A 21674-nucleotide genomic window follows, 5' to 3' on the forward strand; every position below is an offset into this window, starting at 1 on the left:
CTATTCCAACTCCCCCTCATTCACAAGGCCAGAAAAAGAGACAGATCATTTGTTTTCCTGGCCTCCAAGTTGTGGAATGCTCTTCCTCTGGTTTTGCAAGCAGACCCTCTGAAGCTCTGTTCAGAAAGAGCCTCAAAACCCTGCTTTTTTATTTCGGGCTAGAGGGCATCTAGCCTCTCTATGAGGTTTTCCTTGTTCTTGACCTTTCCGCAAGCACTGCGACACCTCCTCTGAGGTAGCTGTTCACTCAACAAATGACTTGTATAATGGCTTGGATTGCATTCACTATTACAAGACAGTGGCACCCATCATACTCATCTCGAAAATGCGAGCCTCTAAATGTAATTGAATGTGCAACTCTAAGGAAGGAATTACAAGGTTAGCTATATTAGAGACACTTCTAATTTCTCAATGTGCTTATAACATTCCTTATAATTTCAAACATATTTCCAGGGCCCATAGAAAAGCAATAATTTGAATGTATGTTCAAAAGCTCAGGTAGTAGTGAATATGAAATTTAATACACCAGATTCGACACAAAAAGAATAGTTACCTCGATTTTTGTTAATAGATCTTGTAGCTCACCAGATTCATTCATTGCCAAAATTTTCTCTGCGCCCTGTTGAAAAAATGTAAATGTAATTCAAACTGTTTTAAGTGGGTATTGAAAATATACATTTATTCCACTTCTTTAAAATGTTTTTATATCAGTGTGTGAGGAAATAAAGACCATTTCCAGTCACTGAAACAGCGGTGGCTCCTTCGCTAAGGTGGAAGAGCTTCGCCCCACTGCTCTCAAAGTAGTCGAAAGATGAGAAATAAAATTATAATAATGCACTGTTATTATCATTTTATTTTTCCTACTGCAGTGGCTCAGTTGGTGCAGAGCTATGCTCCGCGTGAGAGCACTAGCAGCGAGAGGAGTGGTAAATGTACACTCTCTAAGTGCGCATGACGCTTTGGCCGGCCCTCTGAGTTCTTCACCCAGAATGCATTACAGCCTGCATGCAGAACATGCCCAAGCCCCCAGCCCCTGTCTTAGCACCGAACCAGGCCGATCAGACCAATCACAACTCTGCATTGAAGCGTTGTATTTGGCTGACGAAGATGAAGAGGACCGGTAGAGGCAGCGGACGGTGTCACGTGCGTTTCCAGGTAAGCGCTTTTTATTTTCTTAAATCAATTTTATTCCTTCATCCCCAACCTCCCACTCCCGTCAGGTAGCAGCAGCTACTGCACCGAAGTCAGCTTCATGCCGTAAGATTCTACAGTCGGATTACACAAGTATATACAGTGGTCATTACATTGAACGATGCATTAAATATTACACAAAACAAAGACACTTAAGTGAGCTAAAAATCAAGTCTCATGCAGAATAATAACAACTTTTTCAGAGTGGGTAAAGCATTCTTGGGATGTGCCCCATTACAGAATGTTTGCTTTCATTGACATATGTTTGAATACAACAGAGTGCACCCCCTAACTTCAAAGATCCTTTGCTCCTTTCATTGGCATATGTTTGAATACCTGAGGGTCACCCCTTAACTTTAAGATCTTTTGCTGCTTTATTGCCATATGTTTGAATACATCTGTGTGCACCCCCTTACTTTAAGATCCTTTGCGTATTCTCAACTTGATCCCAAAACCTCCGCCATCGGGCATCCATAATGGGAACCTTCTTGTTCTAATGAACATGTAAATAACATTAGCCTGGTCACCAGTGTTGCTACACAAATGAAACTCTTTTTCAATTTAAAAAGCCCTCCGTTACAAAATCATGTCTACTCCTAGGCTGACTTTCTCCAAACTAATGAGATATAAAAAGATTCCTGCAGACTCGCTCTTCAGTACACTTCTGGATATGTGGATGTTACAGAAGAAGGATGCCCTGCTGCTTAATGCCTTCCCTGCTTACTGAGAAGAAAGTCTAGACCTGTACTCTTCATCCCAGGCTTATTTAACTCCAAGGGTCAGCTGACCATTGGCGGCTGATGAACTTTGAAAGTGGTGGAGCTTAAGACCACATCCTGAATATACTGTGCGATAAAGGGCAGCAAGTGAGCATGACTGCCACAAGGGAGGTTCATGGAAAATCTTCAGCTAAGAATATATATTTTTTAATGGAGTAAAGTAGTGCTTATTTTAGCACAATGTCTAAAATAAATTGATCATAAATCCCCAAAATGTTTGTTCTTTGTGAGGGGCCATGCCTGGGTCATGAGTGCAGTGCCCATATTGTTACCCTTGTGTAGTGCAGTGCCCCTCTTTTCTACAACGGAAAGGAAAAACTGAAACTAAAATAACAGAGTGTTTGGAAATTGCTTGTATTTTGTGGCCACATTTTAAGGAAGTTACTAGCCACTAAAGGAGTTTACTGTTATTAGGAAGAAATAGGGACAGTGCCTAGACATTTTTAAATTCACAGAAGGACCATTTGTCTTTAAGGATACATTAAACTAATACTTTTAGAATATGGACAGCCAAGATATCTTGTTTTCCTAAAAGATCAAAAAGATTGACAGTTTCACCCATATGCATAACCGCTTACAATAGACTTTGTAGCAAGGCAATTCGAATTAGGTCAATACTTACCCCAAGGTAATGGCCATCAATAAATACAACGGGTAGCGATGGGACTTCGGATACCCTCCTGCATCTTTCATCCAACTCTTTTCCATAATCGATATTCAAAGCAATATTTTTCTCTTCGAACTTTACTCTATGGTTTTGGAAGATTTTTCTCACCAGCTCACACCTTTCAAATGTTGTTCTAACCACTCGCAGGCTAGTGGTGTAGATTACAATTCTTCCAAATTCTAGATGTGTGGATGGCTGCAGAAAAACATTGATTTTTTATCTCATATCTTAGATCCATATAAACAGTACGTTCGGATAATGTATTGTCTGTTTAACACAATAAGAGTAAATGAATGTTTTCAAGTTAACGATATTGTTAATAGGAAATAATTTGTGAGACCTTTTAGACATAGTACCCATACAAATCATGACGGTTTGTGCCAGCACAGGATCAACATTTTTCACATCACCTTAAAATTCTGCACAATACCTAAAATGAGAGTGGTGCCAGTAATTCACACCACAAGATCACCATTTTTGACGTTACATCTTACATTTCAGCACAATCCTTAAAATGATGCTATCAATCATTTAAATTTTGACTAAAATGAGTTATCAGTCTTTCAAAATGCTCCTTTTACGACCATCCGAAATTTCAACCAGAGAATTTCAATGGACATCTCATGTTATTCCAAGAGAAAAAAAACACTGGCAGAGCCAAAAAGTATTGATATCAGAGGTTTTATTTGGAAGTGCTGATGCACTGGTGGAATTGCTGGTTATGTCGGTGCTGGGATTGGTTTGTGAGGTAAAATTTGTGGTAACAGTATTGCTGGTGTTTGTAGTGGTGATGTGGTATTGTTATTGGTGATGTGATATTGCTATTGAGTTTTTTGGTGATTATTGTATTGCAATTTATTTTAGGCTTTTTATAGCACTTCATACCGCTGACAGTTATGGAAAGTGCTTTGATTTCAGGAAGCCTTGGGTGCACTTTCAGACATATGTGGTCAGATGGGTGCTGGATGTAGAATGAGCTATGTGGGACTTGTTGGTTGAGGTGCAAGAAGTTTAACTTCCAGCTCCAAACTTGGGGGTCGATTATGATGGCGGTGAATCCGCATCTTCCGGGCTGGTGGAAGCCACCGCCGGCCCGGAGGATGCGGATTCACCGCCGCGGTCCTTAAAAACACCCACTGCCAGATTATGATGGCGGTGGGATCAGCGGCGGACGGCAGGTCCATCCGCCGCTGATCCGCGAGGTGTGGACCACAATATGGTGGCGGTTGTTGTAAGACACCGCCTGCCATATTATGATGGGAGCGGAGACATGCTTTTCCGCTGCGGATATTCCGCCGTGGAAAAGCATGCGTAGCAGTGCTTGCGGAGTTTTGGACCTGACAGCAGCGAAATGAACTTTGCTCGAGTTCGTCAACACAGCCAATGAGCATAACAGGCGTCTGACACAGAACGTGTGTGCCGTGTGCCTGAAACGGACTCGCCTCGCCTTTCATAAAATAGACTCATGATCCGGGTTACTTACCCAACCTCGATCTAAAACACAGCGTATTGAGCTCCTGACGACCAATGTTCGTAATTGTGGGCCATTACTCATCTGCTCCATTTCTCGATGCCCAGTTTATGTTGAGATTCATTCTCTCGGCGAGTGACCTGTGACTAAACCACAGTCCTTTGCTGTTCCACATCGCGAGCCATAGCAGGCCACGATTCCATGGACTGCCCCACACTCCCCCCACCTTTTCTCGTCCTGATGAAGACCCCACTTAAGGACTGAACTGAGCCTACAGGGGTCGAAACGTCGACGGTGTCTTCCACTTAACTTCCGGCACTTGCCCTCTACAGTCTAGTACTGACTCGGTGTCCGTTGAAAGTTTTTGTGAAAAATTATTTATTATTTCATGCCTTTATACACTAATTGGCTCATGCATTTGTAATTGTTTTGATGTTGTTGGTATTGTTTGTACTTATCACCCACAACTGTGTTCATTCATCTCTCACTAACCCCTCCCCCGAGCACTCCTCTTCACCTCTCCCCCCTCTCTGTCGGGGCACATTTTGCAACAATTGTATAACTTTCCTCTGAAGCATCACTACAAGGTATTGTTAATAAATTACAATACACACTTCTGAAAGTTATGAATGTTTCTTAGTTTTCCTTTTTAAAGTGTTTGAATTATCACTTGTTGGTTTTGTAACACAACTTAATTCCCTTACGGGGACCCCCTTTACATGTACTAGATACCGCCCAGGTCCCTGTGACTGCTTGGGTTAAACCCTCCCTCTTGTAATGTGGAAAAGCATGTGAACCTTTGCTTCTGGGGGCCCCTTGCGGGCCCCCAGGGTGTAAATGGAGGGTGGGGGGTGCACATGGGGGATACCTATTGCACCTCCCTGCATGTGCATGCACCGACCGGTGCCTGCCTCTTTGTGCATGCACATGCAAAGCATGCATTTTTAACTTTGCAGCGGGGGCTGCTTTAAGCAGCACCCGCTGCAATGTTAAATATACAGGATGTGTCCGCCAGGGTGGCGGTCACATCCTAATTCCTATGGAGGGAACGCCGCTGCCGCTGCGGACGGTCCCTCCACCTCGGGGGTTCCGGACGGACGCAGGTCCATCCGCCATCCTAATAGGCCTCATAGTGTGAATACATTCCTGCACATATACTTCAAGAGCTGAGTAAAATGTGTGAATAGACACAGGCCTGCTAGTACATTATCACATCTTCATGGAGGCAGCAGATGCCCAACCCTGGAGACTCAATTAAGCAACCCATACTGTACTGGAACTGCATTTTAATAACCCTTTTTAACCGTGACAAGACACTCAATAGGACAAAATGCATGGACATAGTGATAAAAGCATGATCAGTGCAGAAATCCTCATTCACTACATCTACACCACTCGCATAGACCCAAGTGTTGTTATTGGTGGTGGAGAGGGTGATATTGGTGGTATTTGTATTGATGGCATTGGTGGAAGTGATGGCTATAGTGTGTATAGTGATGTTGGTATTAGTAGTTGTGGTATTAGTGGTTGTGGAAATGGTGTTGAGGGTACTGCTGCTGTTGATATTGGTGTATTGTTTTTTGGTGGTAGTATGGGCGTGGATTGGTGGTTGTACTGGTATTGGTGGTAGTAAGTTGGTGGCAGCAGTGTTTGTAGTGTTAGTGGTATTGGTGTGATATTGTGGTGTTAACAGTTATGGTATTGTAGTAGCATTGCTATTGGTGATGGCATTGGTGGTGCTATTGGTGCTACTGTTGTGGCATTGATAGTGATCCTGTTGCTAACGGTGCTGGTGGTAGGATTGGTGTAGGTGATATTACAGTGATATTACATTGTGGTGGTTTTGGTTGTGGAATTAGTGATGTTGTTGCTATTGGTGGTGGTACTCTAGGCGATATTGACAGCGATGTTGGTATTTGTAGTGGTACTAGTTGAGGTATTAATGCTATTAGTGGTGGTATTTGTTGAGGCGTAGTTTGTGTGGCATTTGCAGGAGTGTGGTATTGAGGAATTGGCAATTGTGGTTTGTTTATTGTGTGGTATTGATGGTTGTGATATTTGTGGTGGTCTTGATAGTGCCTGCTGCTTTAAAAAATATTGTTTTCTGTATAAAATGCACGCTTGGGATGCATGGGAACTAATTATGACAACAATGTGATGGTCAATGTTTCTTTAGATGTAAAATAGTTCCTCATGCATTGCAATGCAATCACTCCATATGAGTAAGATTTGTACCCCAAATAGCCAATAGCTTGAGACAAGAGAGTTACGCCAATATATGAATGAGGCTGATCCAAAAATCCACTTTGCAAATTTTGTAGGCAGTCAGTTTTGCATGGTCCACCCAGATATAAATATTGGAATGACAAATCACCAAAAACAATGCAACAATTATGCTTCATGCAACCTTCCACCTCCATAGTACCACGAAAAAAAACAATACCAATATTATCCTTGGCCATCTGGCTCCAACCTGGTCCAAAGCTACCTGGGGGTCCGCTCCAACTTTGATAGTGTTGATTAAGTATACAACCTTTAGCACTATAGTTATTTTGTTATCACTTTTTCATTATTGTTTTAGTTAGGCATAATTATTTTAGAAAAAATAGGGTCCCTTATCCTCCTCATTTTCTTAAATGTATTCAGTCATGTATAGAGATCCATAACTAGAAAATTACCTCTAGTTAAAAAACAGCAAAAATGCACTTGTAAAAGAATGCCAATACTTTTCAACTTTTATGTTTTCATTTCCGGCAGTGTGGATTTAAGCAACGTTGAGATACTTTCAACAACATTTTCTAGAATATATTCCTAAAATTTAAAAAATGAAACAAAATATGTTTGGATTATTATGCCACATTTTGTAACTGAGTCTACAACGGTGATTTGAAAATAATGTAATCCCCAGGTTTTGTTTAAAATAGGCACGCAAATAAAAACTTTATAAATGTACATTTTACATCCTTATGCACAGATTCAAGACAAACTAGATTTATGTTTGTATGGTTCATTTATGAATCGAGAAATTCTGCTGGGATTTTGGGATTGTCTCGGTCATACGTTAATGGTTCGGGGGCACAACTCTAGACATTTATGGGTGACGAAGTATGCATAATACAATAATTTTCATAGGCTTGTGATAATCACGTGCCTCTTGTTGTTAATGTGTATATATTTCATCCTGTCACAAGCGGGGTTAGGTGCTGGCTTTTGGCCATGTGCAGCAGGGTTGGATGCAGAGCGTGGCCTCAACATGGATAACCCGTTGTCCCAGGCATATATTCATCCTTGGAACCCCTCTCAATCTCTGTTGACTTCCTTCATATACCTACCATGGTTGAGATGCCATCTTATGTCAAGCATACCAAGGATATTTTGAACATTTCAAGAGACAGTTCTTTTGATACTGAAAATAAACTACTAATAAGCCAGGATCTGGAAGCGCCCTCTAGTAGCATTCCCTAGGACACCACACAATGTGCCATAGAAAAGTTACTCTGTTCCAGCAATGTCACTGACCATGTCATGAATGATGTAATATGTGACATCATCAGCAGTGGATTGCGGGTGCGCGAAATATAGTTAGTAAAACTAACTAATTATGAGCAATTTCAATGGTTTTGTATGAGTAAAATGTCCAGCTAACTATAACACCCCTAAAACTTATAGTTTTTTGAGTGAATTTCAAAGGTTTTTTAAATGCTAATTCCTAACTATATAAGGCCTGAAACCTATGGTTTTTTCAGTGAATTTCAAAGGTTTTTTAAATGCTAATTCCTAACTATATAAGGCCTGAAACCTATAGTTTTTCAGTGAATTTGCAAGGTTTTTTAAATGACAATTTTTAAATTCATAATTTTTTTTATACTGATTTACTACATTTTTGCAGGCAGGTGTTCAGAGGGCACGCCCCCTTTTTACAGCACTCTGCAGCGCAGCTCCATGGCACTTACTGGAGATACCTGTTGGACTGGTTCCCTCTAGGGGACCTCTGTATTGAACAGGAATAAATTCCCCAAGTTAAACTGTGCAAACACGCCCCGTAGAGTGTTCTAAATTGGGGGATTAATTTCCCTTTCATACTGGGGGTCCCTAGGGGCCAAGTAGCCCACCATGAAGCCTCCATTATGCTCTAGGGGGCTGCGTTGTTTTTCCCCGGGGGCCGTGGTCCCCGTGGCAGTGTAGGGGGGGATTGGGGCCCCCCACACTTCTTTATCACTATGCCCCGCGATTTTGTCCCCCCGGGGGTAATTTGAAAAAAAAACGGGTTTAAAAAAAAAAAAGAAATTGGCCTTGGGGGTCCTTGTGGGACCACCTGGGCAGGCCTAGGGGGTCAGGGTGTTTCTACCCTTCCCCCTTTTTGTGTTCTACATGTTTGTCTTTCTGCTTTCTTGTGACTCAGTCTACCGAGCACAAGATAGCTGCCAACACTTCCTGGTTTGAAGTGTTGAAAGCCAATGAGCATGCAGCTCCTGCTCGGAAAGTTTTAGAACTCAAAAAATGGGGCAGGGTAGAAGTACCCTGACCCCCTAGGCCTTCTCAGGGGGTCCCACAAGGACCCCCAAGGCCCCCCGAAATGTATTTATTTTTTGGGGAAAATCGCGAGATGCGTGCACGGTGCGTGCACGCCGCGATTTTGGGGAATGTGTTTTGTAATTTGTTTTGCCTTGGGGTCCCTGTGGGATCCCCTGAGCAGGTCTAGGGGGTCAGGGTGCTTCTACCCTGCCCCCTTTTTCAGTTCAACACATTTGTTTTTCTGCTTTCTTGTGCCTCAGTCTACCGAGCCACAAGATGGCTGCCATCAATTTCTGTTTTGGAGTGTTGACAGACAGTGGCAGCCAATCAGCATGCAGCTCGTGCATGGGAAGGTGCTCGCACGGTGAGCGCACGGTGCACGCTTATAGATATGTGTTTTCAAATTTAATTTTCTTAACACCTACTGGAGGGATTTACACCATTTAAACAAAAGGGCGATCTGCGAATCAGACTCTACCATTTGCCAAATTTCTTGTAATTCCGTTCAGCCGTTCAGGTTGTAGCTGAGTCTTATCGTCCTATGGAAAATAACATGGGGAAAACACGTTTTGAGACCCCCCTTTTTTCTCTGCCCCCGCTTGACGAATCTACCCAAGACATTCAGGGAAGAAGCAGAGCGGAATGGGCCATCTTCTTTGAGAAATTTGCGAAGATTCATCCACCGGCGCCAAAGTTATTTCCAATAGAATGTTACAGATTTCCTATGGAAACTAGGTCCTAACTATATATACCTACACTATATATACCTACTGGCTACCGCCAGTAGGTAATATATAAAAATGTATGATATATATATAAATATATATATTACCTACTGGCGGTCGCCAGTAGGTATATATAGTTAGGATTTTTTTGAATAGGGATTTCTGCAAATTCTATGTTGAATAACTTTGGCGTTGATGAACGGAATTGGTTGAAATGTTCAGGAAAATAGCACATTTTATTTCTGAGCGTCCCCTGAAAGTTTGGGGGGGTTTCGTGAAGTGGGGGCCAAGAAAAAAGGGGAGTCCCAAAACATGTTTTTAACATTGAGTTTTTCATAGGGCGGTTGGACTCACTGTTAGCTCGAACGGCTGAATGGATTTCTATGAAACTTGGCAAAATTGTAGGGACTGGTAGCCCGATGTGCCTTTGCTAGGTCTCAAGATATGTGCTCTAGTGGATTTTGAGTAATTTAGGTTCAAAAAAATATATATATCTGTGAGCGTGCCCCGGTACGCGCACCGGGGAGCGCTCCGGGCGCGCTACGCGACTTGCGCGCGGAAAGCTGATTGGCTCTCGGGTGTCTGTAAACATTCTAAACAGTCCGGAGTGGCCGCCATCTTGTGTCTCGGTAGGATCGATACACAAGAGGTGGCCAAAACAAAGGGGGAAATGACCATAAGGGGGCAGAGTAGATCCTCCCTGACCCCCTAGGTTTGATGTGGGGGCTTTAAAAGGGCCCCGCGGGGCAAAAAAAAAAAAATCATTTTTTTGCAGGGGGAGCGCCCGGTACGCGCACCGGGAAGCGGTCCGGGGAGCGTACTATGGGGAAAAAAGAAAGATAGACTTTTCAAATATTGTATGTTTATTGATTGTTCTTTTTGTTGTTTTTTTATTTTTTTATTTAAGTAGCAACATGTAGGTACCAATGCAGAGTCTAAAATTTAATATACACCGTCTCCTTTGTAGATATCTTGCATGTTGTTTCAGAAGTTATTGTGGTATATGGAATTCATACCATAGTCTGTCAGGAAAGCAGAAACAATATGGAGGCAGGAGATGATAAAGAGATGTTAAATACACCTTGGAGATAATATAGTTGGAGAAAGGAAGTAACTATGAGCAAACTTACTATGTAACACAAAAAAGTTGCACAGTATATTTTAAGTCTCACTTTATATTATATCTTTTTGGGTACTATTTCATAATTTTCATTAAAAAAAGAATGTCTCAAACAATTTTAACTTTTAAAATTTAAATTTATTGTTGTGATTTTTCAAAATCTAAAAGAATTTGCAACATTAATTCATCTGGTATGTCCTCCTTTTCATTCCATGATTCACATTCTTCAACACATTTAATTAAGTCTTGGTCTACAGTGTCATCCAAAAAGTCTATTTCTTCTTTGTCTTCCTTAGTATTGTTTTCAATATTAATTTGAAATGAAATATTATTTTCATTTTGTTGTGCTTCCATTTTCTTGCTGTAAATTGCATAAAAAATAAATATATCAGTAGAGATAGGGCACTGTTGGGTTTAAGTTCAGACAGGTACTTGTTAGTTTTTAACAGTGAAGTTATCTTTGGGCACTGTATGGTTTCAGGCAGGAAGTAGAACTATTAAAAAGTGCCTGTGATGAAGCCTAAGTAAATTCATAATTATACCACAGAAGTCAAACTCAATCAATAATTTAAATAAATAAGCCTTTCTCAATGTCTAACTCTTATAGAGGGACAGTATATAACTATCTGAAAACGTTTTACAAAATTAACTTCAAGTGCATAACATGGTTCTCCTTTCAAATTAACAACTTACCTTCTTCAAAGTAGTTGAAGTTTTCTGTCAAATTCTTTTCCAAATGTACCTTAGGTAGTGTTAGTCAAAATGGCTCTGTTTCCTTCTCATTTTTTATATATATTCATGTACTTAACCAATCAAATGTCAGCACATAAAAGTACAAAATGTAAGTAACATTTTAATTGGTTAAAAATTCAAACTGTTTCATATGTGTTTTTGTCATGTAATTTACCTCAGGATATTTAGACAGGGCTACAGCCCAAATGGTTCAATGGAATACCACCAAATGTGGGTAAATGGTAGGGACTGCTATGTAGTAGGGCCTATTCTATATTTGATGAAAGTGTCTCCAGTGGTTTTTCTGTAAATTACTTTCCCACCTTTTTTTTGCGAGCGCTTACGGGTGCGCGCCCCGGTACGCGTACCGGCAGCGTTACGGGAGTCCTCCATTTTGTGTTTCAGTAGAATTGAGACACAAGATGGAGGGCAAACAATGTTCGGAATGGGTAGAAGGGGGCAGGGTAGACACTTCCTGACCCTCTAGGTTTTCTGAGGGGGGCTTAGGACTCTCATATAGGCAAAAAAAAAAAGTTAGAAAAAGATAAACATTTTGAATGATCAGAGGTAGGGTAGCTCTGAAAAGAGCTTTTGGGTTCTGTGGCTGATTTAGGTACCTACAAGTAGGTTCCAATGCACAGGCTTAAATTCAGGAGGAATATTCTATTCCCCTCATCTGAGAAGTGCACACCATCTCCTCTGTAGATGTCTTGCATGTTGTAACGCAAGTTGTTGTTGTATATTGAACCCATTCTAAAGTCTCTCATGTAAGCAGAAACAGATTTATTCACATGTTTCCGTGCTTTCTCAAATTGTGGACAAAATTGGTTGGACCAGTTCCATTTCTGTCTTTGGCATATATTGGAAAATACCAAGGCAGTTTGGGGAAAAAGTGTCATCAATTGATGAAAGGTGTCATTTAAAAGCATTTCCAGACCAACCCCAGTCATAGTGCCCAAATCATTTCCACCACAGTGCACTATTAAGAGGTCAGGGTTTGGCAGATGCATAAAAAAATTATATTAAAAACATATAAAATATATTTTTCATTTAAAAGAAGAATACATTTTACAGCTTTTGATATTTGCTATTAAAAAACCATTGAAATTCACTGAAAAAACCATAGGTTATAGACCATATATAGTTAGGAATTAGCATTTACAAAACCTTGAAAATTCACTGAAAAAACCATAGGTTATAGACCATATATAGTTAGGAATTAGCATTTACAAAACCTTGAAAATTCTCTGAAAAAACCATAGGCTATAGACCATATATAGTTAGGAATTAGCATTTACAAAACCTTATTTTACTCACACAAAACCATTGAAATTCGCATATATAGTTAGTTGCACTAGGACCTAGTTTCGATAGGGAATTTTTTTTTGATTTGCTAATAACTTTGGTGCAGTTTGATGAATCTTTGCAACATTTTCAAAACTAATACGGCAGTCACCACAGCTCCTGTTTTAAAAATTTCGGAGTGATCCATCAAGCGGGTGTCGAGAAAAAGGGGGGTCCAAAAATGCTTTTTTTTCCATGTTAATTTCCATAGGACACTTTAGACATGGATTCAACCCAAACTGCTGAGCGGAATTAAACCAAATTTGGAAAAAAGCTAGCTCTTGATCCAGAAAGCACTCTTTTTGTTAAGCGGTGTAAATCCGTTCAAGTAGTTTCTATGAAATTTGTAATTTTCTCAGATATACAACTGTGGCCAAGGTGGATCCGCGAACCCTCCCCATCTCGTGCCTGAGATCTGATTGGCTGCCAACACTTCAAACTAGGAAGTGTTGGCAGAGATCTTGTGACTCGGTTGAACTGAGTCACAAGAAAAAACGTGAACAAATAAGAAAAGGGGGCAGAGTAGAAACAACCTCAGGGTCAAAAAAGCATTTTTAATCATTTTTTTCGGCAGGATTTACATGGATCTGCGAATACGGCAAGAAAAAAAAATGAAGCACTTTGTATCCTTTAGGCCCCGGGTGGGCCAGGTCCCAGGGGCAATCAAAAATTGTGATGCGGTGGGCCCCCCCTCTCCTCGGTGAGTCCAGCATTGCAGTGCTGTTGAATTTGGTGCAACGAGGCAGTGCCCACAGGCATGGTGCAAGCAGCCGCATCAAGTTCAGCAAGATGCGATGTCATTGGTGAGACCATGGCTGCAAAGTCATCAAGGTCGACGTTGCGCTCACCTAGAGAGCTGTGACCATGGTGTCCACTCAGGCAGTGGTGTTGGTGACGGCATCTGCAATGCTTTTCTTGCCGTTATAGCCCAGCAATCATCTCCAGTGGTACCACTTGGCAGGTTCAGGACGCCCAGCAATGGAGTCCAGGTGCATATTATGAAGTCTTTTGTGTCCCTGAGACTTCTTAACAGGAGGCCAGCACACACAAACCCTTGGAGAAACTTGGAAAGCTGATTTAAAGCAGCAAAGACATTCACTGTCCACAGACAGAAGCAGCATTTGCAGGAAAAACCAGCAAAACAACACACAGCAGAGGGGCAGTACTCCTCCTGTCAGCTCTTCAGCTATTTTTCTTGGCAGAATCCTCAGTCCAGATGTGTTCTAAAAGTCTGGGGTTTTAGGTGCAATACTTATACCCCTTTTGGCCTATGAAGTCTTCAGAGTTTACAAGTTCCTGACATTGCCTGACCTTGGCTCCAGACACACTCTAGGGAGGTGGAGACAGCATTGTGAGAGAACAGGCACAGCCCTATTCAGGTGCAGATGAGAGCTCATCCCACCACTTTAGCTCAGGAAGGCCCATCTGCCTGGTGATGGGCCATCATCTTATACCGGGCACACCTCAACTCCCTTTGTTTGACTGTCTAGAGTGAATGCACAAACAGGCCTCTGTCAATCTAAACCAGACTCGATTCCAGAGGCAGGTAGAGGGACAGGATGGTTAAACAAGAAAATGCCAGTTTTCTAAAAGTGGTAATTACAAACACACAATGTAAAAAACACTTTTACTAAACATGGGTTTTTAAATTATGAGCTGAGAGAGTCCAACCCCCTAATCTCTAGCTGTTTCCAATTTAAAGTTACACTTGTAAAATGTGACAGTGCAACTCCAATGATAACCTATGGGAGAGATAGTCCTTGCAGTAGTGAAATATGAAATTTGCAGTATTTCACTATCGGGACATGGAAAACTCACCAGTATATGTCCTACCTTTCACATGTACTGAGCCGTGGCCATGGGGGTACCTTGGGCCTACCTGTAGGGTGCCTTACATGTAATAAAAGGTATTCTTAGGGCCTGGCAAGAGGGTGGCTTGCCAGGTCAACATGGCACTTTAAAACTGAACTGAAAGACACTGCAATGGCAGGCCTGAGTCACTTTTACAGGGCTACCCCTGTGGGTGGCACAACTAGTTCTGCAGGCCAACTAGTAGCATTTGATATAAAGGCCCTGGGTACACCAATTGTACTTTACTAGGGACCTACCAGCAAATCAAATATTACAATCATGGATAACCAATCAGAATCACACTTTACACATAGAGCATATGCACAGTACTGATTAGCAGTGGTAAAGTGGCAATAGTCCTAAAGCCAACCAAAACAAGAGGCACATGGCAAAAAGATTTGGAGATAAACCTGGAATAAGTGCCAGGTCCAACAGGGAGCACTGAGTTAGGCCAAAGTTTCTGTCACAGTTTTGAGCTCACTATTGTCTTAAGTAGTTGAGGATCTGGTGAATCTGAAGTTTACAACCTTAGAGAGTGGTTAATGGTACTATGTGACAGGATCATTCTAGACCGGTGCTGCTTTTGATTGGAAATACAGCAGCATTTGTTTATTTAGCCAAAGTAAATATTGGAACATAACAGAATAACATACATACAGCAACATAACAATACAAATAAAACATAACCGGGCACATCACATCAAAACACGCAAAACAAATCGTAGCACTGCAGTCATGTTGCAGTAATGCTGCACAAAAAAACACAGCAGCACAAAAAACAACAGAACATATTACTACCATGACACAATACCCCAAAACAAATGTACACAGTTATTATTGTCACATATTATGACTCCTAGAATCCCGTTTTCATAATATATGGTAAAAGGTGTTTGGAACAAGCTCTCCCTTAACTAGCCACCAAGTACATGAACTAGTGGCAGTCAAAACTGTTTGTGATCTGTTCCTCCAGATAGGTCCCTTCTCCACCGCTGCAGCGCCTCCTCAGCCTACCACCGACCTCTGCCTGCCTGCGACCTCGACCCTCCTGCCTGCTGCCTGCTGCCTGCTGCTGCCTCATCCACCCGCCTTGCCAGTGTTCCTGTGCTTGCTCCCCGCCTTTCCTTTCTGTACCCCCCTTTGTGTGCCTGTAGCCCCTGTAACCCCTCACCCCGCTCCGCTGCTCCCCCCGTTTTTTCTGCCGCTGACCCCCCTGCGGCCCGCCCCCCCGTGCCCATTGGTTTGCTTGCCCTCCCGCCTCCCAGCTGACCCCCCTCCCCCTCCCTCTTATGGAGACCCGCAGCGATCACGCAGCGGACGCGCGCAGCGGGCGCGCTGAAGGCGCACCAAAGGCAAGCCCGTCTACGCCCGTCCGTGCCTGGACCGCGCCCAGCGCCAGGACCCCTGGCCCTCAACGATGCCAGCCCACCCGACGGACCTACGACGCCGCCACCATCCATGCACTCAACGTGGAACCACCTCGACACAACCTCACCAGACGTCGCCCTCCTCACAGAAACAGGGATGAACGCCTCCTCATCCCCCTACATCGCCATAGCCATCCCAGATGGCTACAAGATCACTCGGAGGGACCGCATCAACCAAACCGGAGGAGGCATCGCCATCATCCACAGAAACACCATCCACATCACGACCAACTCCGACGACACCCTCACCGCTGCCGAGCACCTTCACTTCCGACCCCAAGGCCACCCTTAGGGGTACTCTCATCTACAGACCCCCGGGACCACGCACCCAATTCAGCAAAGCCATCACAGACTTCATCAGCCAGCACAACATAACCTCCTCAGACTACATCCTCCTAGGGGACCTCAACTTCCACCTGGAGAACAACAACGACAGCAATACCGCAGCCCTACTGGACAACCTCACCAACCTCGGACTCAAGCAACTGGTGAACACCCCCACCCACTATGCCGGCCACACGCTAGACCCCATCTTCTCCTCCAGCAAGTACATCTCCTTCAGCCACGCCACCGGACTACACTGGACAGACCCCAGCTGCGTCCACTTCAGCTTCGAGAGAACCACGACTCACCACCACCCGCAACAGGTTCCCCGCAGAAGCTGGAGCAAGATCACCACCGACCAGCTCATTAACTCCCTCAGCCAGAACCCTCACACCAACACGAAGGACCCCAACGAAGCAGCCCGCAACCTCACTCAGTGGCTCACCAACTGCGCCGATGACTTCGCACCGCTGAAGAACCCTCTCAGCAGACCCGGCAGCAAGAGGGCCTCGTGGCTCACCAACGACCTCATAAACTCCAAGAAAACCTGCCGCAGCCTCGAGAAAGCATGGCGCCACGACCAGACAACAAAAAACATGTCAGACCTCAAGGACGCCACCCGCAAACACCACCAGCTGATCCGCAACACCAAGAGGACAACATTCAAAGACGATTGGACACCAACACCCACAACAGCAAGGAACTCTTCGTTAAAGAGCTCTCCAGCCCCAGCGCCGGAAACAACGACATCACACCCTCGCAAGACCTCTGCGACTCACTCCCCTCGTTCTTTCACCGCAAGATCACCGACATACACAACAGCTTCGGCGCACAGTCCACGCACCCAACCACCGAACCAGCGCCCCCCACCACCACCCTCTGCACCTGGACCCCGGTCAGCACCGAAGACACCACCCGCATGATGAACAATACCTACTCCTGCTCCCCAACCGACCCCTGTCCACACCACATCTTCAACAAAGCAGAAACCATCATCGCACCCTATCTCCGGGACATCATTAACTGCTCCTTCGCATCCGCCACCGTCCCAGAGAGCTGGAATCATGCCGAGCTCAGTGCCCTCCTGAAGAAACCCGCCGCGGACCCCACGGACCTCAAGAACTTCCACCCCAGCTCGCTCCTGCCTTTTCCTGTCAAAGTCACCGAGAAGACCGTCAACAAACAACTCTCCACCTTCCTCGAGTCAAACGGATCCCTCGACCCCTCGCAGTCCGGCTTCCGAACAAACCACAGCACCGAGACAGCCCTCATCGCAGCTACCAACGACATCAGGGCCCTGCTCGACAAAGGGGAAACAGCCGCCCTCATCCTCCTAGACCTCTCTGCAGCCTCTGACACCGTATGCCACCGCACCCTAGTACAGTGCCTCAGCAACACCGGAATCCAAAGAACGGCCTTGGAGTGGATCATCTCGTTCCTCGCCGGAAGAACCCAGAGAGTCCGCCTCCCCCCGTACCGTTCCTCGGCCACCGAAGTCATCTGCGGGGTCCCGCAAGGATCCTCGCTCAGCCCCACCCTCTTCAACATCTACATGTGCCCCCTTGCAGCCATCGCACGCCAACACAACCTCAACATCATCTCCTACGCTGATGACACCCAGCTGATACTCTCCCTCACCAACGACCCCACCACCACCAGAACCAGCCTCCAGGAAGGATTGAAAGACGTCGCGGAATGGACGAAGCTTAGCCGTCTGAAACTGAACTCAGACAAGACGGAAGTCCTCATCCTTGGACCTTCCCCCTTTGCCTGGGACGACTCCTCGTGGCCTCGTGGCTCCGCCCCCAAGCCAACGGACCATGCACGCAACCTGGGCTTCATCCTGGACTCCACGCTCACAATGACCAAACAAGTCAACGCTGTCTCGTCATCCTGTTTCAACACCTGTTTCAACACCCTGCGCATGCTCCGTAAGATCTTCCGGTGGATCCCCACCAAAACCAGGAAGAGGATCACCCAAGCCCTCGTCACCAGCCGACTGGACTATGGGATCACCCTCTACGCGGGAACCACAGCCAAACTCCAGAAAAGAGTCCAGCGCATACAGACGCTTCTGCACGACTCATCCTGGACATCCCCCACCACGACCACATCTCTACCCATCTGAGAGACCTGCACTGGCTCCCCATCAGCAAGAGGATCACGTTCAGGCTCCTCACCCACGCACACAAGGCTCTCCATGACACGGGCCCCAAATACCTCAACAGGCGCCTCACATTATACACACCCACCCGCCAGCTTCGATCCGCCAGCTTTGCCCTTGCCTCCATTCCACGAATCCGCAGAACCACCGCCGGAGGAAGATCCTTCTCCTACCTGGCGGCCATGACATGGAACTCCCTCCCCGCCCACCTTCGGCTGACCCAGGACCATCTCTCCTTCAGGAAGCAACTCAAGACCTGGCTGTTCAAGCAGTAGCGTCTCCCCCTCCTCCCAGCGCCTTGAGACCCTAGCGGGTGAGTAGTGCTTTACAAATTTTGCTGATTGATTGATTGAAGAATTGACCCATAGTACAGAGCAAGTGTGTGAGGTACAGAGAAAAAGTTTGTGAGGTGTCACAAATGTACAATTTGGCATATCAAGAAACGGATGAATAGAAGAAAAAAATAATGTTGCCTTTTAGGACAAATTGACAAATGTGTTGTGTTTTAAATGAGTGAGTTAAGATTTATTGTTTAATTACTTAAAATCATTACAATATACTATTATTACAATAATCTAAATGAGAAAAGAGTTAAAATCTCACATAACTTGCAACGAACTATGGGAGAGTTTAAAACATTAAAAACAGTTTATCCAAACTGGCAGTAAAGTTTAAGTGCATAAAACTTTGTGGGAAGTATTGTCAGAGTCTCTCTTGCTTGAAGGCCAGCTGGATTCTTTTTTGTGAATCCGTTTTCTGTGACAGGGCTGCCCGGATGGATTCTGTAAATTTACCTAGCCGCGCAGCTGTTTGAGCTGTTTTGGCAGAGAAATACAGGTCTAAGGCTTCTCTGCATCGTCCAAGGCCATAGGACCTGCAAATGGGAAGAACCAGCCGGTGCCGCTCGCTGGCCAGCTTTGGGCAGAAGCACAGCAGATGGAGCCAGGATTCACAATGATAACTACAAAGACGACATGCAGCTGAATTATCCTTCCGGGCCCAGGCTTGGTTAAAATCCGCAATAGGCAGTGCGAGAAGTCTCATATAAACATGGGCGAATTTTGTGAATCTGGCGTACGCGAATTTGCGTATTTGCGAACTCGCAATCCGCAAAATCCGCGAACTCTCGCGAATTTGTGGATTTTTTTCTTTTCTTTTGTGCTTGCAAGGGTTTCTGCCAGTTCGCGAGGGTTATGTACCAGTTCGCATTTGCGAACTTACTTGTCGGCTCGCAACGGTCGCGACTCTGTTGTTTCTACATCTGGTTCATCATCACAGGTTCACAGCACCCTCTGTTTCACCACTGCCACCCTCTGATTCACCCATGTCACCCTCTGGTACATCACTGCCACCCTCTGATTCATCACTGTAGATTATGGGGGGGGGAAAGCAAGCACACCTGCCCTGCTTCAACTGACATGAATTAATTTCTGGTTCATCACTGTAGATTATGGGGGGGGAAGCAAGCACACCTGCTCTGTTTCAACTGACATGAATTAATTTGGGGTTGATTAATGTGTCACTGAATTTAAACTTCCTGTCTGGCATCTGCTTCCTTATCTGTAATTTGCTTTCTGTTGCAGTGCAATTTTTTTTCCCAGGACCTTTGTGTCCTACTTGTAGCTATTCTATGAGCCTGCTGTGAGGGTCAGAGCAGGGTCATAGAATAGTTGCAAGTAGGCAACTGAACACTGGAGGGGCCCCTCAGGAAGCACTACAGGGAATGGTTACTAATGATGAGTTTGAACTTTTGCACCTGCTGAGTGCTTTCAGTTTTACAAAACTCGTTTTTCTGCAGAACAGCAACTGTAATGCCCCAAACAAACGTAGGCAATTGAACTCTGGAGGGGCCCCTCAGGAAGCACTACAGGGAATGTTACTAATGATGAGTTTGAACTTTTGCACCTGCTGAGTGCTTTCAGTTTTGCAAAACTCGTTTTTCTGCAGAACAGCAACTGTAATGCCCCAAACAAACTTACTTGTGAAAGTTGATTTCTAATCCAAAAGTGATCCAAAGAAAGTCAAAAAGGCCTCAAATCCAAAAAAGTGCAGGCAAATGTCAACCTGAGGAGTTATTCTGATAAAAATCATCATTTTCAGAAGGTTTAAGCTGCTTGCTGGTGGATTTCTTGTGCAGAATTGCAAATTTTGTAATTTCGCAAGTGCGAGATTGTTGCTGCCCGCCGCATCTACATGTTCGCATTTGCGAACTCTCGCGATGCGTCGCCAAACTCCCGCGGGATCCCGCAGCAAGATCCAAAATGGCGCAGCACTCGCAAAATATCGAGAAAAACAACTCGGCAAACCCTGAATGACGGTAAGTGAACGCCGCACGCCGCAATATTGTATCACCAAGCAAAAAAATCCGCTGCGTGCGAAGTTGCGGATTTTTGGTAAATTCGCGAGAGTTCGCGGATTGCGAATTTACAGAAAATCCGCAAAATCCGCGAGCAGAACGGATTTTCCTCCCATGCTTAGTCTCATATAGGTGATTTTTTTCTGGGCCGGGACTGTCAGTGCTTGCTCAAAATATGGCTGTGGTTTGCCCAATGTGTAGGAAGTGTCTAGTGCTGAGAGATTGGGATGATGGTGTAAGCTTTCCAGATCTCTTTCGTTTGATATTTTCTTAACCTGTGTGTTCTAGGCATGGGCGGATTTTGCGGATTGGCAATCCGCGAATTTGCGGAGTCGCGAATTTGCGGATTGCGAAAATTTTTGCGGATTTTTTTTGTGTGTTCGCACGGGTTTCTGCAAGTTCGCGAGGGTTTTGTACAATTTCGCAAATTTCGAAATTGTACAAAACCCTCGCGAACTTGCAGAAAATCGTGCGAACACAATGTGCCCAGCCTACTTAACAGACATGCCGGCTGTGTGTGCGCCCTGGAAAGCCCACGGGTGGGGGGTGCACAGCACTTGCATCACCCTCTCTCTGCCTGCCATTGCGTAAGTAGCTGCAAAAACAGCATAGTATGAGCCAAAACATAAGAACAGGTATTACAATGGTGATGGTTAGATAACTCTGCTTTATTGTAGTACAGTGTATGAAATATTTGTGTGCCTTTTAAATTGTGACTGAGACTAATAACATATTTCTGTGCACCTTATGGAAAAAACTAGAACTGACAATACCTCTTAGAATTGTTTTTTTTTATTTTGAATACATCAACATTTTCCCTAAAAATATAAACCTCTGTAAATAACAGCTTGGGAGGAAAAGGTGCTTCTGAAATGTGGCATGTCTGATGTAACTATTTTACAATGGTGCCAGCAAGCTGCCAGCGCCGTTGTAAAATAGTTACAAAGTTAGCTTGCACAGGAAGCACTTAGATAAAATAAAGCAGCACCTGCTTCGTTTTATCTAGTG

General features: G+C 44.4%; 1 protein-coding gene across 1 annotated transcript in view; it reads right to left on the reverse strand.

Moving 5' to 3' along the window:
- The window catches only part of GRXCR1 (glutaredoxin and cysteine rich domain containing 1), a 418974-nt gene that overhangs the window by 47663 nt on the left and 349637 nt on the right, over nucleotides 1–21674 (reverse strand). The window contains exons 2-3 of the mRNA XM_086963884.1: nucleotides 2593–2832; nucleotides 554–619 (exon numbers count right to left, since the gene is read on the reverse strand). Coding sequence (XP_086820010.1) covers nucleotides 554–619; nucleotides 2593–2832 — 306 coding nt within the window. The remainder of the gene's footprint in view (nucleotides 1–553; nucleotides 620–2592; nucleotides 2833–21674) is intronic.

Source organism: Lissotriton vulgaris, chromosome 3_1 (assembly GCF_964263255.1).
Source record: "Lissotriton vulgaris chromosome 3_1, aLisVul1.2, whole genome shotgun sequence".
Taxonomy (NCBI): Eukaryota; Metazoa; Chordata; class Amphibia; order Caudata; family Salamandridae; genus Lissotriton; species Lissotriton vulgaris.